Source organism: Babylonia areolata, chromosome 3 (assembly GCF_041734735.1).
Source record: "Babylonia areolata isolate BAREFJ2019XMU chromosome 3, ASM4173473v1, whole genome shotgun sequence".
Taxonomy (NCBI): domain Eukaryota; kingdom Metazoa; phylum Mollusca; class Gastropoda; order Neogastropoda; family Buccinidae; genus Babylonia; species Babylonia areolata.
Genome location: NC_134878.1, coordinates 8446632 through 8460539, shown reverse-complemented (window position 1 = coordinate 8460539; position 13908 = coordinate 8446632). Strand labels below are relative to the sequence as shown.

The window sequence follows — 13908 nt, the reverse complement described above, 5'->3', positions numbered from 1 at the left end:
AAAGATTGGTTTCTTCATGTTTTAGGAATTTTATCTTTTGCTCATGCATGAGTTTAGCGGGCAGTGATATTTTTCAACATTATCAGTATTGATAATGATATGAAATCATTCTGATATAGTCATGTGTCACATTAATTATATTTTTGTGGTTGCGGGAGTGTATGAAGAATGTTAGGGGTGGGTGGGGGTGGGGGTCATTTTTTCTTCATGAAAGGATGTCAGTGCAGATTAGCAGTGTATGGACGTAGTGGATGGCAGGAAGTTCTGGAACCAAATGTCAGTGTGCACACAGAAAAGTTACAAAATGATTGGTACAGAATTTGAGTTCTGTATGTTGAATCTTTCGTATATATATAGTATTGTCATTGACTTTAGTAGGTACAGATCTGAAGTAATGGTCATTGCTTTCTGTTTGAGTTATTGTTGAGGAGAAATTCTTCCCACTGGAGTTTTAAAGGGTGATCTGGAGACGGAGTAACTGTTTCTTGAACTACGTGCCTTGGACAAGAAGTTTACAATGTCCTGCAGTGGAAATGAACACAGTGAAGAAAAAAAGACTATGCGGTTGTAGTTTAGTGTTGCCGATACAATGCTGCCTGTGTTTTAGAATGACACGGTTTTCATTCAGTTGAGTGACAGAGGTCCATTCTTCTATTATTTTGATAGGATGCATTGATTTCTCTGCATTTTCATGTTATGTGCCTTTGTGCACCTGTTGGCAATATTTCCCTGAGCTTCCAGACTGTGACCGTTGTTGATGATGTGAAGAAAGGGGTTGTCCACCTTGATGGCTGGACGGTTGACGAGTGACACACACACTGATAAGCTGATGTGTTTGATGATGTGTACACAGAAGTCTCTAGACCCCCCCCACCCCCCCAACCCCCCAGTGTGATTTTGCGTGTAGATTTTGTTGTTTGTTTGTCTGTCTGTCTGATGTCCAGATACGTCCTCTTTAGTGTGTCTTGCATACAAGTGTAACATACTGTCTTTTGATTCACCAACAGATGTCAGTGCGAAGTCAGTTAAGACGGGTATGGTTACTAATGCTTTACTGTTACTCTTTGGATGGTTTCTTAATGGCTTATGGAACTGTGCACCTCAAAATCTGATTCTTCATTTTTTTTTTTTTTTTGGCTTTATGGGTTGTTGTTTTTTTAAAGGGAATTTGGTGTCTTGCCTTTTCATGTGGCTTAAAACAACACTGAAATCACTTAGCGTTGTAATCTGTAGCACTGGCAGTGATAAATGTATCAACAAGAGAAAGCAGGAAAGTCAAAGGATGTAGCAAATCTTTAGCACAGAATGAAGGCCATGTGCAAGAAGGTGGTATGTACAAACAGGCTTTTTTAAAAAGTTTCCTTTGCATAGTGTAAATTGAATGACTATGATTAATTGCTGATGACAAGTGCTCAACACTGATCAAAATAACAATGATAATGATAATAACGAAGTGCTCTTCTATAGCGCTGTTCCCTCACAGAGGCTCACAGTGTTTCACAAATCAAATAAAACAAGATGACTGAGAGACTTACCTTCAGAAGTTACATGTGTGCTCTCTCTCTCTCCGTGTAGACTACATGAATTTGTATGTGTTAACATCATTTTGCATCTCTGGGCCATAGCTTTCATATGTACACATTTCAACTAAAAGGAGTTGCGTGTTGATAACTATTAATTCCCAGATTTTAGGCAGCCATACTCAGGTTGGGTTTGCTTGTGTCGATAACCCACACAGTGTTTACATGAACATATTATAAACAAGTGTTGGATTTGGTCCATGAGAAGAAATAAGGCATTGTAGCAGATCTGAACATACAGCGACCTGAGAGATCGTTGGTGTGAAGTCCACTCATTCAGCGTGCTATGATTTGAATCTCATACCTCATAGACTTCACTGTGGAATCCAAGGCACTGATCACAAAGTTATAGCACCTGCTGACAGGTACAAAACAGAACAGAACAGAGCTGACCAGATTATTCCTTTCAAACTATGCATTTTATTCAGAGAAAAACAACAACAACAGATATTGAAGAATGGCATTGATTTATCGATAAGTTTTTACATTATGTTAAGATTAAGATTCATCCCTGTGATTTTTTTTTATATTGATAAGTTCCTTGTGTTGTCACAAACAATTTCTGTTTTTTAATGGCCCTGTGTTCACCCTGTTCGTGTCATGAACAGTCAGTGCACACTCCGTCAACCAAAATGAAATGCAGTTACCGGAGCCTTGTCCAATTAAAAAAAAAAAATGTATTATTTTTTTTGACACAGTATACTTTTCTGTGTGAAATTCAGGCTGCTCTCCTCGGGGAGAGGGCGTTGCCACAATGCAGCATTACCCTTTATTTCTTTCTGTCAGCAGATGTGTTGGTTTCCTTTCAAAGTGGATGTTTCTACATAGTTTTGCCAGGGACAACTGTTTTGTTGCCGTGGGTTCTTTTACTTGTGCTGTGTGCTTGCTGGACATGGGATCTCCGTTTATGGCCTCATCTGAATGACTAAATAAGCAGACTCCAAGTGTTCTTGTGTGTGTAAAAGGTTCACAACTCAAGTTGATGATTTTATAAAGCCTGAATCAGAAGAACATTCAAAACTATCAGAAAACATGGTGCTTGGTCCACATTGTCTTATGCATAGGGTCAGGAAGAGCAAAAGCACCATGTATTATATTGCGTTGGAAATCTCTTCCTAGTACTCTGAGAATATGTGCTGAATGTGCTGTGAAGACTAGTAAGCAAGCTGAACAAATGAGCACAGAGCTGTCAACAGATTTGGGACAAGGATATAAGTAAGAATCAGTGAACAAAAAAACAAAACAAAAAAAAACAAAAAACAACTTTGAAGTAAAAAATTCTGGACAAAGAATTTGGAAACAGCAAGAGTTAGTTATAAAAAAAATAAAAAAATAAAAATAATAATAATAATAATAAAGCAAAAACAAACAAACAGAAAATAAGGTTTGCAATAAAAAGTTTTGGACCAAAGACTTGGGAAACAGTAAGGGTTAAGTGGACTGGAAAAAAAACAAAAACAAAAAAAACAAAAACAAAACAAAATCGTCTGAAACGTTTTGGACAAAAAAACATGGAAACAAGTAAGAATAAGTAAATTGATCCCCACAAAAAAAAACATACAACAGAAAACGAAAACAAAACAACAAAACTATGAGGTTTGAAATAAAAACGTTTTTGACATTTAAAAAAACAAAAAAAAAAAAAAACGAAATAAAACTAAGTATAAAGTTGAAGAGCCAAGCCAAGCGTTGAAATCTTGAAGGTAACCCCCCCAGTGAAGCAAAACAAAAGACAACAGAGCATGTTGTTGTGTGAGCACACACGCTGGCTGCACCGTGTTGCACAGTTTCATGAAGCCTCTTCTGAACAGTGAGCGCCTGCCTCGACTCCTTTTGACATAGTGTCCATTGCCGTGTCTTGCTTCTCTTGTCATCACCGCTGTTTGATATATATTGTAACGTTTTTTCTGTTTGTCCTTTTTCTCCTGCTACTGTGTGTGTACATGTACTGTACATGCCACATGTACCTGTATATATGTATGCATATATGTATGTGTATATATATATATATATATATATATTCTAACCTGGCTCCTGTTCATTGTCCTGATTAACAATGCGGTGGACTTTTCGCTTACAGTGACACACGATTTCTTGCCTTTTTTCCATGTTTTTTGTTGTTTTTTTTTATAATTTTTTTATGTCTTTTTGCATTGGAATCGGCTCTTCAGTTACCTTGAAAAAAAAACTGATCAAGGTTTTCTGGAGAGCATGACAGTCTAACTGTGCAAATATAGACTGGGACCGTTCTTGATTTTTTTTTTTTTTTTTCTGTGTGTGCGTATTTTCACCAGTGCTGTATGCCAGTCTAAAGTTATCTTTTCATCTTCATTGTTTTTCAAAAAAGAAAGAAGAAAAAAAAAAAAAACCTCACAGAAAGCTCCAAAGAGTGTGTCTATGTACTATGTGTTGTTTTTGGGTTTTTTGGGTTTTTTTTATGGTTCCATTGTGTTTTCCTGCCGTGGTTCGCAGAATAGCCTGTGAGATCCATTGTCAAACAGGGCCACATGTTGTTTGGGTACAGCCAAGGTCATGCCTGCAAAGAAACTAAACCTTAGATGTTGGTGTTTTGTGTGAGGAAGCATGGTTTAAGAGTCCAGACTGAACGAGTAGTTTCGAAGGAAACCCAAAGCAGGATGAAAAAGAAGAAGAAAGGTTTGGTTTTGTTGGTTGGTTTAAAAAAAAAAAAAAAAAAAAAAAAGATAATAGATTGAGAGGGAATCATCATAAAGCACAGACAGATTTGTTACGTGGTAGGTGTATTTCTGCTTGTTGAAGAGAGATGATCTGAATAGGTTTTAAATTTTTTGAGTCTTTACTTCTCCTTTCTCCCCCCCTCCCCCCCACCCCCCTTTCCGCCCTCTCCCCCCCCCCCCCAGGCCCCCCCCCCCCCCCCCATCTCTCTCTCTCTCTCCCTGTGCTTATATGCATATCTACCAAGTGTACATTTAATATTGTAAAGCATAGATACTAACTTCTACACACACACAAACACACACTCACACACACACACACACACACCAAACAGCACCGACTGTTTTGTTAACTTCCATTTTTCTTTCTTTCTTTCTTTTCAAAAGATGTTTTTATGTTATTTCAATATTATGATTGTTTCCATTTTTTTTTCTTTTTTTCTTCTTTTCTTATTAATTTTCTCACGGCTTTGTCTGTTTTATTTCACTGAAAAGAATAGTCCATGCACTCTTTCATTGCTTGCATATTTTTGCGCACATTTTTTGGTTATGGTTTATTTCTGTCTGTTTCACAGTAGTATTTGTCCAGACATTTATCTTCTTGGCAAAGTATTAATCATCAATGGTAATGCTCAAGTTCTAAGAAAAGAAAAGAAAAAATCCCTGAAATAAGAAATAGAATTTGTGTTGTTGGGTTGAGTTTTTAAAAAAGTAAAACTGACTTACAAGTGAATGATTAGATGCATAGAAAGCAATCCAAGTTGTCCTCATTTAATAGCTTACGGAACACTGGTTAACCAATCCAGTGCATGATGTAGATGTGTTGATGAATACATCATAGTCATTTTCAAACACATACATTTCTACACAAGCACGCACGCGTGCACACACACACACACATACACACACAGTTGCTTGTGAATGTTCATTGTTCTTGTGCAACATACCGAATGTAAAAGTCATAATCTGAAGACATTGCAACTAAATCAGCTGAAATCCTAACTAAAAATCGTCAACTGAAATAAACACATTGATAACACTTGTCTGAATATACACATAGATGAATACATGAATAGAACACTATACAAGATTCATCAATCCATGGAAATTGAATATGAAACCAATTTTATTTTAATGCAGATAAAATTATTCAAGGACCAGAAAATACACAAGTGAATGCAGAAACAGACGATAAATGAAATGATGCTGATCATTTTGTTACTGCAATGAAAGAGACCTTGGACAGAAACCTGATAGTAATTACTTTAATACTGACTGGACAAGCAAGGTCAGAGTCATTTTCTATATCAAAGATTGATTTAATCTGGGAATTAACCATAATCTTTCCTTCGCCTGCATTTCCCTTACGGCCCCAAGCGCCATTCTAAGACTTGAAATTGTTTTTCCCATGGGGAAAATCACCTTTTGGAAATTAATATATGAAGTGTATAGAAGCATATAAGTGAATGGATTGTGTATAAAAAAACAACAACAAAAAACAAACAATCCAACAGTAGATTTATACATGAAGTGTAGAACAATTTGTATTGTGTGCTTACAAAAAGTGAACATCAATTTGACGAACACTCTGCTAAGGTTAATCTGACAGCAGTGAGCTGTCCCAACAATTAGTGGCATATGTTTAGACTGGAGAGGGTAGAAGAGTATGAATATAGATTATTGTGAGCATGATTTGTAGTATAGTAACACACACACACACACACACACACACACACACACACACACACACACACAGACAAAAGGAGAGATAGATACACACAGTGCACCAAGTACATGCTTCACATGGGACCTTGGTTTATCGTCTCATCTGAATGACTAGATGATCAGTTTGATTTTCTCGTCAAACTTTTGACAAAGGTCAAGAGTGGGATTCAAACCCAGACCCTCACGGACACTGTTTCTCTCTCTCTCTCTCTCTCTCATCTCTCTCTCTCTCTCTCTCACACACACACACACACACACACACACACACACACACACACACACACACACACACACATGTGGAGTGATGGCCTAGAGGTAACACGTCCGCCTAGGAAACAAGAGAATCTGAGCGCGCTGGTTCGAATCACGGCTCAGCCGCCAATATTTTCTCTCCCTCCACTAGACCTTGAGTGGTGGTCTGGACGCTGGTCATTCGGATGAGGCGATAAACCGAGGTCCCGTGTGCAGCATGCACTTAGCGCACGTAAAAGAACCCACGGCAACGAAAGGATTGTTCCTGGCAAAATTCTGTAGAAAAATCCACTTCGATTGGAAAAGCAAATAAAACCGCACGCAGGAAAAAATACAAAAAAAATGGGTGGCGCTGTAGTGTAGCGACGTGCTCTCCCTGGGGAGAGCAGCCCGAATTTCACACAGAGAAATCTGTCATGATAAAAAGAAATACAAATACACCCCCACACACACACGCACACACGCGCACGCGCGCGCACCCCCACCCCCCACCCCCCCCACACACACACACACACAGCTTATTAGAAAAGAAAGTTGCATGTCACCTTTCCTTACAAGCTACTTTCCGTGTTGAATGATACTGCTTTCTCTATCGTCACCTGCTTCATTTTGTGCTTTAGATTTTCCTTTGTCTGTGTTGTTTGTACTTCTTTGTTTGCAAACACTTTCATTTGCATTAGTGTATTTCTTTGTTTTTTTTCTGCTTGAAATGCACTAGGATTGAACGTGTGAACAAGAGATGTGTATCTTCCCCTTTTTTGTGAAGGGGGCGGGGGATGGGGGTGTGGGGAGAATGAGGGGGGACATTATTTAATTTGTATGAACTCTTCAGTGAAGGCGTCAGAAGTTTTGCTTTTGAGAATGATTTGCTATCCTTCTCTTTTACCTTTGATTCAAATTTTATATGATTTGTGTCTTTTATTATTTGTAACATTTTTTTTTTTTTTTTTTTTAAGGTATCGTTTCCAAGGGGAAAGTATCTGGCATCATATGGAGTTTCTTGCACATAGGCTGGGCAGTAAGAGTTAAGGGGGAATATGAGGCGTCTGTAAACAACTTATCGGGGTTTTTTTGTTTTTTTTTTTTACAATGAATTTGCTAAGATGTAAGATGCTTAAAGAGTTAGGGGTGGTGGGGAGAGGGGCGGGAGACCAGAGAGTATAGCTAACAAACCCTTAAAAGATGTGCAACATAGGGTTCTTGATATCCTTTATATGGAGAGGGCAATTTGTTATTTTAGTGGTGTTCCAGCCTTCCCTGTAAATGTGTCCTTTCTTTTCTCCCAACTTTGAAAGGCTTTCAAATTTGAACAACTTTATGTTGTGAGTTTTAACCCAGTTTTTTGTTAGCCATGTAGTGTGTGATGCCGAATGTGATATCATTTTTATGTAAAAAAAAAAAAAAAAAAAAAAAAAGTTCTGTACTGATTTGTTATGGAAAAATGATATTGCAATATAACAATGGAGAGAAAGAATGAAGGAAAAAGAGAGAACAGAGGTAAATTGTTGAGCTTTTTGAACGTCAGTGTTTGCTTTTGTGCTTAGATTTACATTACATTACTTTAGAATTTGAATTGTGAATTTCTTTCATTGTATGCAAGTTTTAACAGAATTTTTGTTTCAGTTGTGAATAAATGAAAAATATGACTAAGTGGATGAAGGATTGAATCAGCAAATGCACAAACAGAAGAACAATTTACAGGATTGATAATGGAAGAAAAGTTCAAAGCAGATAATTGTGATGTGGTATTGTGTGAAATGATCTCTGACAGTTCGTACTGTATGAAGTTCCAAAGCTTTTGCAAAAAGTAGTGCATTATGAGAACAGTGAACATGGTCTTCCATATGTTGTATATAATATTGTACTATATTAATATTGTATAATACAAAATTATATTATATGTTGTATCATATTATATTGCATAATGTTACATTATATTACATTGTTTTTATCTCTTATAATCTGTGTGTGTGAGTGTAAGTTGGATTTTGATATTTTCCTTTATTTAAAAAAAAACTTTTTTTCATATGTTTTTGGATGTGTGTGTTTGAGTGTGTGTGTGTGTGTGTTCACGCGCACAGATACAAGCTTGAAAAGCAAACATATTAGGCATACATGTACTGATTATGTGTGATATAATTATGTCACTTAAATGGTGGTTTGATACATGTGTGAAAGAAAGCAGATGAGCAAGTAATTGCAGTGAAAAATCCTGCAAAGAAAGTTCACACTCATTGTGAACAGATGTGAACTTTCAATTATGTACTTATTATTTTGTTAAAAAAAAAAAATTAAAAAAAAAGAAGAGAAAAACTCTAACAGAAATGACAGTTGAGCTTGTTCCCGTATTTGATTGTAAATTTAGAGTCATATTACTAGTGTGTGTGTGTGTGTGTTTATGAGAGCAAGAGAGAGAGAGTGTGTGTGTGTGTGTGTGTGCTATGATTGCATGGATTATTTTGTTTTTCATTACATTGTTTCTTGCATGGCAGCAAGTGGATTGATTTTTTTTTTTTTTTTTAAGGCTTCCCCATTTCATGTCTGGATTTTTGTTGAGTCCATTCCATTCCTTTTAACCTGACACTCATCAGACTCAGTTCAGTGACTTGTTTCAACAAGAAAGACAACTGGCACATGGCTGAAGTTTGATTTGTGGTTCTGTTTTATTTGTTTGTTTATTTTTCATTATTTATTGTTTTTATTTGCTTCCACACAAAACATATTTGTCAGAGAGAGAGAGAGACAGTCGGTTGACAGGGGGGTAAGTGGGGTGGGGGGTGGGGATGGGGAGATACTTTTTTTCTGGTCTGTTTTGAAAGAGTTACAAGATTTGGTTAAGGTGAGAATGAAAGACTTGATGCTTTTAAAGATTGGATAAGAATGTCACTTTACATTGTGTAAACATGTAGCAGTGTATATGTATGTTAGTTGTATGTCAGTACCTTTGTTAACCGTGCTGTGGGTGGCATTTTGGAATAAATGATAACGGGTTGAAATGAAATAGGTTACAAGCAGGACAGCCATGATACTACTTAGTGTGTGTGAATCATTAGTTTCGCTTTCAGTTTCTCAAGGAGGTGCCACTGCACTGTTTGGATTGCATCTTCAACACATACATGTATCAATTTATTCATATATGTAATTATATATAAATATCCCCAGTGCAATGGTGAGGCCTTGAGAGGCTGTCATGAGCTAAGTGTTTGTGAGAATGACTTGGTAATATTTGTTTGAATGTAAATTTGTGTGCGTGATCTGTATTTGTACTTGTGAGTGTGTATTTTTCTGTATATAAACTGTGCCATAATGGTAATTTAACGTCCGTCAAAGTGGGTTTCTCTCTTCACTCTGATCCTTTTGTTTTGTTTTGTTTTTTGTTTCGTTTTAACCACATGAACACACACACACACTCACGTACAATCATGGGAAAATAAGCACGTAAGCCGTAGCATGCGCATTTAGTATACATTATTGTTAGTGTTAAGCAAAACCATGGCATGTTCAGGTCTGTGAGACTGATTGAGCAAAAGGCCGAGACACATGAAGACATGCACAAGCGTATACACACTCACACACGCACGCACACACACAGATACATGAATATGCACATGCACACCATAGGGAGAGGAGGAGGACGGACACATCGACATGCAAGCATTAATCATGTACTGGGAGTAAGAACATCCAGCATACAGAAACAAAGGTTTGAACATGGTGTGCTGTGTGGAGGGAAAAAAAAAATGCCTGAGAAATGTGTTGTTGATTTTTTTCTAGGTCATTATTCAAGGTGCATATTGAATGATCGTTGTCAGACAGGTTTTACTCTGTAGTTGCTGTGTTCTTTATAGACCTTTTAAATACTCAAAATGTGTCCTGTTTTGACATTTTCATTATTAGCTAATCTTCAGATATGATGAGTTTTATCATTTATTTTATCAACTGCCCTCCAGATATGACCAGTTTTATTATCGTTTATTTTATTGGCGGTCCTCAACATCTGACAAGGTTTATCATTTGTTTCATTTGCAGTCCTCGAAATTTGACCGGTTTTATCACTTGTTTTATCAGCAGTCCTCAAAATATGACCAGTTTTTATCATCTATTTTATTAGCTATCTTCAAAATATGATCACTTTTATTGATGATTTTTTCATTAGCAGCTGCTGGTGTTTGCTGTGTGTGTGTGTGATGATGGCAGGAGCGTGTGTGTTATAACAGTCACTAACATTACACTGATGACATGACCTGATACCGATACTGATGACATGACCACAGAGGGTTGTAGTGGGTGTATGTGTTCACATTTGTTCTGACATGACAGCGTTGACTGAAGCAATATCAGTAAGGATTGATAGAAATGAGAGAACACTGGTTTAGAACCTGACAGGATGACACTCTTTATTAAGTGTCATTGGCGACAAACAATATGTGGATGGTCATGGAGGTAATGTTGATGATAGATAAAAGGAAATGTCATGTTTTTTTGGGGGGAAACTGTTGCATGACAGATTTAGGAGATTGTGGTGCAGAAGTAGTGTTGTCAAGGGGCTTAGCAGAAGTCCTGTGAACATAGAGGGTGTGAACGAGGGGTGGTGTGACAAGAGAGGTGTGTGAGTATTGCGGTGGTTGCGTTGTCAACCTAACAGAAGTCCTATGAATATTGAGGGTGTGAATGAGGGCTGGTGTGACGAGAGGTGTGTGAGGGAGGGGTGGCGTGACAGGGAAGGTGTGTGCGATAGAGGCTGACGTAGTGTGGTGGCTGTGCAGGACTACATGGAGCGGCACGGCATAGAGGCCACACACACGGTGGCGGGCCGGGACGACCATCACCACGCCCCCCCGCACACCCACCACAACCACATCACCACCTCTGGTCACCAGGCCTCCAACCCTTCCCACTTCCTGACGCCAGACCACGCAGCTTCCAACCTGTCCGTGCCAGACATTGACGGCATCAACCCCCACCTGCACCGAGGGTCCTCCCTCAAACTGTCCAGGAAGCGCGCCCGCTCATTCGGGCCCGGGCAGAGAAGACGCTCCTCTTTCAAGCGTTCTGGTTCTGTGGATACCCCTGTGCAGTCCGGCCCAGAGGATGCCGAAAACAGTCCGCTGCAGTGTGCCAAGTCAGAAACGCTAGCCACCAACTCCCCTTCCACTCTGTCAATGGCTGCAGCATCTCTGGCGGTGGCCTTTGGGGGCCAGACGCCCAAAGTGTTGACGTTACAAGTGCCGGCCCTGAAGGCCAGCCCAGTGCCCCGGCCGGCCAACCTAACACTCAAGGAGTGCTATTCGTTAAACTTGGGCACCGCCCCCAAACCTTCCTCGCTCAACCCCTCCCGGCCTGTGAAGAGTAGTTTGGCGCCACCTGTGAACAAGGGGCTAGACGGAGGAGGAGGAGGAGGGGGGAGGAAGGGCCCGTTAACTAGTGTGGAAGTGCATGTGTCGGATACCACCTCGCCCCCGTGCCCCCCAGTGCCCAACACGGTGCTGGATAGCTCCTCTCCTGAGGTGATGGGGGCAGTGGCTGGGGCAGAGTGCCAGGTGTCTGTGGACGTGGAGAAGCTGGACCTGCCCTCCACCTCCCAACTGGCGCAGGCCTGGAGCACAGAGTCCCTGCTGGAGGACAGGGAGGGGCCCACGCTGCCCTCCCCGGAGCACCAGGAGGTGGGCGGGGCGGAGGGGGCGGCAGCAGGACCCGGCCACCTCCTGCCCCGACCCCTCCACCTCCTGGACCGCAGCCAGCGCCCCGTTTTTCACCAACAAGTGCCCGCACCGCCCCTCTCCCTCCACCACCGGGAGAGACCCCGTCTGCAGAAAGGATACAAGGGAGCTACAGCTATGCAACTGGGTGTGTCCAAGAGTCCCTTACACTATGGATCGCCGCCCGTTCGCCGACCCGACGCCCGGCACATAGTGGACTCAGTGAGGGGGCGTAAACTGGCGGAGGAGACGAGGGAAGGGTTCAGCACCACTCTGGAGCCTGACCTGCGAGCGTTGACTCTGGACGACCTTGTGGGGGCAACAGGTATCTCAGGAAATTTCCATGTTGAGGATTATGAGGACGACGCGGATGGGCTGGAGAATGAGGTGGAGGTGATGACGGAGGATGAGGATGTGGTGTTTATGAGTGAGTCGGATCCCATCCAGCCCTACCTGGGCCCCCCGCCCAAGAACAGGGCTGTGGGAGGCATCATCGCCAGTGCGCAGCAGCACCGTCTCCCCAGCCCGGACGAGGTGGAGGAGGACCTGCTTCTGCTGGGCACGGGCTCCGCCTCAGGAACTGCCGCCGCTGCCCCCGCTGTGTTGGAGTACCTGCACCGGCGACAGCGAGGGTCCACAGGGTCCCACTCCCAGGCCAGCAGCAGCGGCAGCAAGTCACAGATTCGGGGGTCAGTGCCTCTGCAAGGGGGGAAGCTTAAGACCCCCACCACCCCCCTGTCGTGGATGGTGTTGCGCTCTCCCCTGGCCCGGATCGAGAGTTTCCACAGTGATGATTTTGACTACTATAACTCCTCGGATAACGAGCCTGCAGAGCACGCCTCTGTGGCCTCAGCCTCTCCCATGTCAGCCAGCACGCCCACTGTGCCCTGCTTTGCCTACAGGCTCAACATGCCCAGGAAGAAGCCCCCAAAGTTAAAGAAAGGCACTGCCGGGGATAACACGGCGGGCAAAACGGGCAAGAAAACTTCAGCGTCTGGCATGAAGGGCAGTGCAGCTGCTTCCATGTGAGTACTTTCGTCGCTTATGGTTGGTGGCTCAAAGGTGTTCACACAGTTCTTTCTTTGCTCAGAGCAGTTGTTGTTATAGTCTTAAGATAGGAGTAATTTTGTGCTGTGAAGTGGGGGTTTTTTTTTTGTTTTTTTTGTTGTTGTGTTTTTTTTGTATAGCTGGTTTTTAAACATTTCTATTCAGATTTGACATTTGGGGTCATTAATTGTACCATGGTAAACTGATGCATACTGGAATTTTATGGCTAACTGGGTAATAAGCTACCCAGCCAAGATTTGACACTATGGTAGACAGACATACAGTAATAATGAAATTATTAGTTATTCAAACTATTGTTTTAAAAGGGTTTTTGACTGTTATACAGAAAAAGAACACACATTTAGAAAAAGATAAAAAGTTTTATATGTTCAAGCTTTTCCCATTATTTTGCTTTTTCACATTTTGACCACTTTTTGTTGGTAGATATAATATGAAAACACATCCATCCAGGCATATGAAGATGTGAAGAAAGCAAGTGGATTTTCAAGACCAGTGTCTTGCAATATCGTTACTCAACTGAACTGTTTTCACTTCAGCATATTGATACACATGAAAATTACCACATAATTTCTGTTTGAATGTAAAATTTATATATGATTATATCGTTTAGGCTAGTTCTGCAAAGATGGTTTTTTTTTGTGCGTGCCAAGAGTTTGGGATGGGGTTATCACAACAGTTTCTTTATGAGTGTTTAATATTCTAACAAAATATTATGTTCAGATGTGAAATTTTATTTGTTGACAATATTGCAAGGAAAATGCCAATCATGAGTCAACATTAATGAAGTAATGTGATGACTTTTTTTTTTTTTTTTTTTTTTTTTTTTTTTTTGGTAAGATTTGCATTGCAGTGCATATGAAAATGAAAAAGACAACAGCAAAAAACAGTATC

The 13908-nt window shown here is 40.6% G+C and overlaps 1 protein-coding gene across 1 annotated transcript in view; it reads left to right on the top strand.

The window, feature by feature from the left end:
• Positions 1–13908, top strand: part of LOC143280426 (uncharacterized) — a 323184-nt gene that overhangs the window by 288094 nt on the left and 21182 nt on the right. The window contains exons 12-13 of the mRNA XM_076585065.1: positions 1008–1034; positions 11017–12974. Coding sequence (XP_076441180.1) covers positions 1008–1034; positions 11017–12974 — 1985 coding nt within the window. The remainder of the gene's footprint in view (positions 1–1007; positions 1035–11016; positions 12975–13908) is intronic.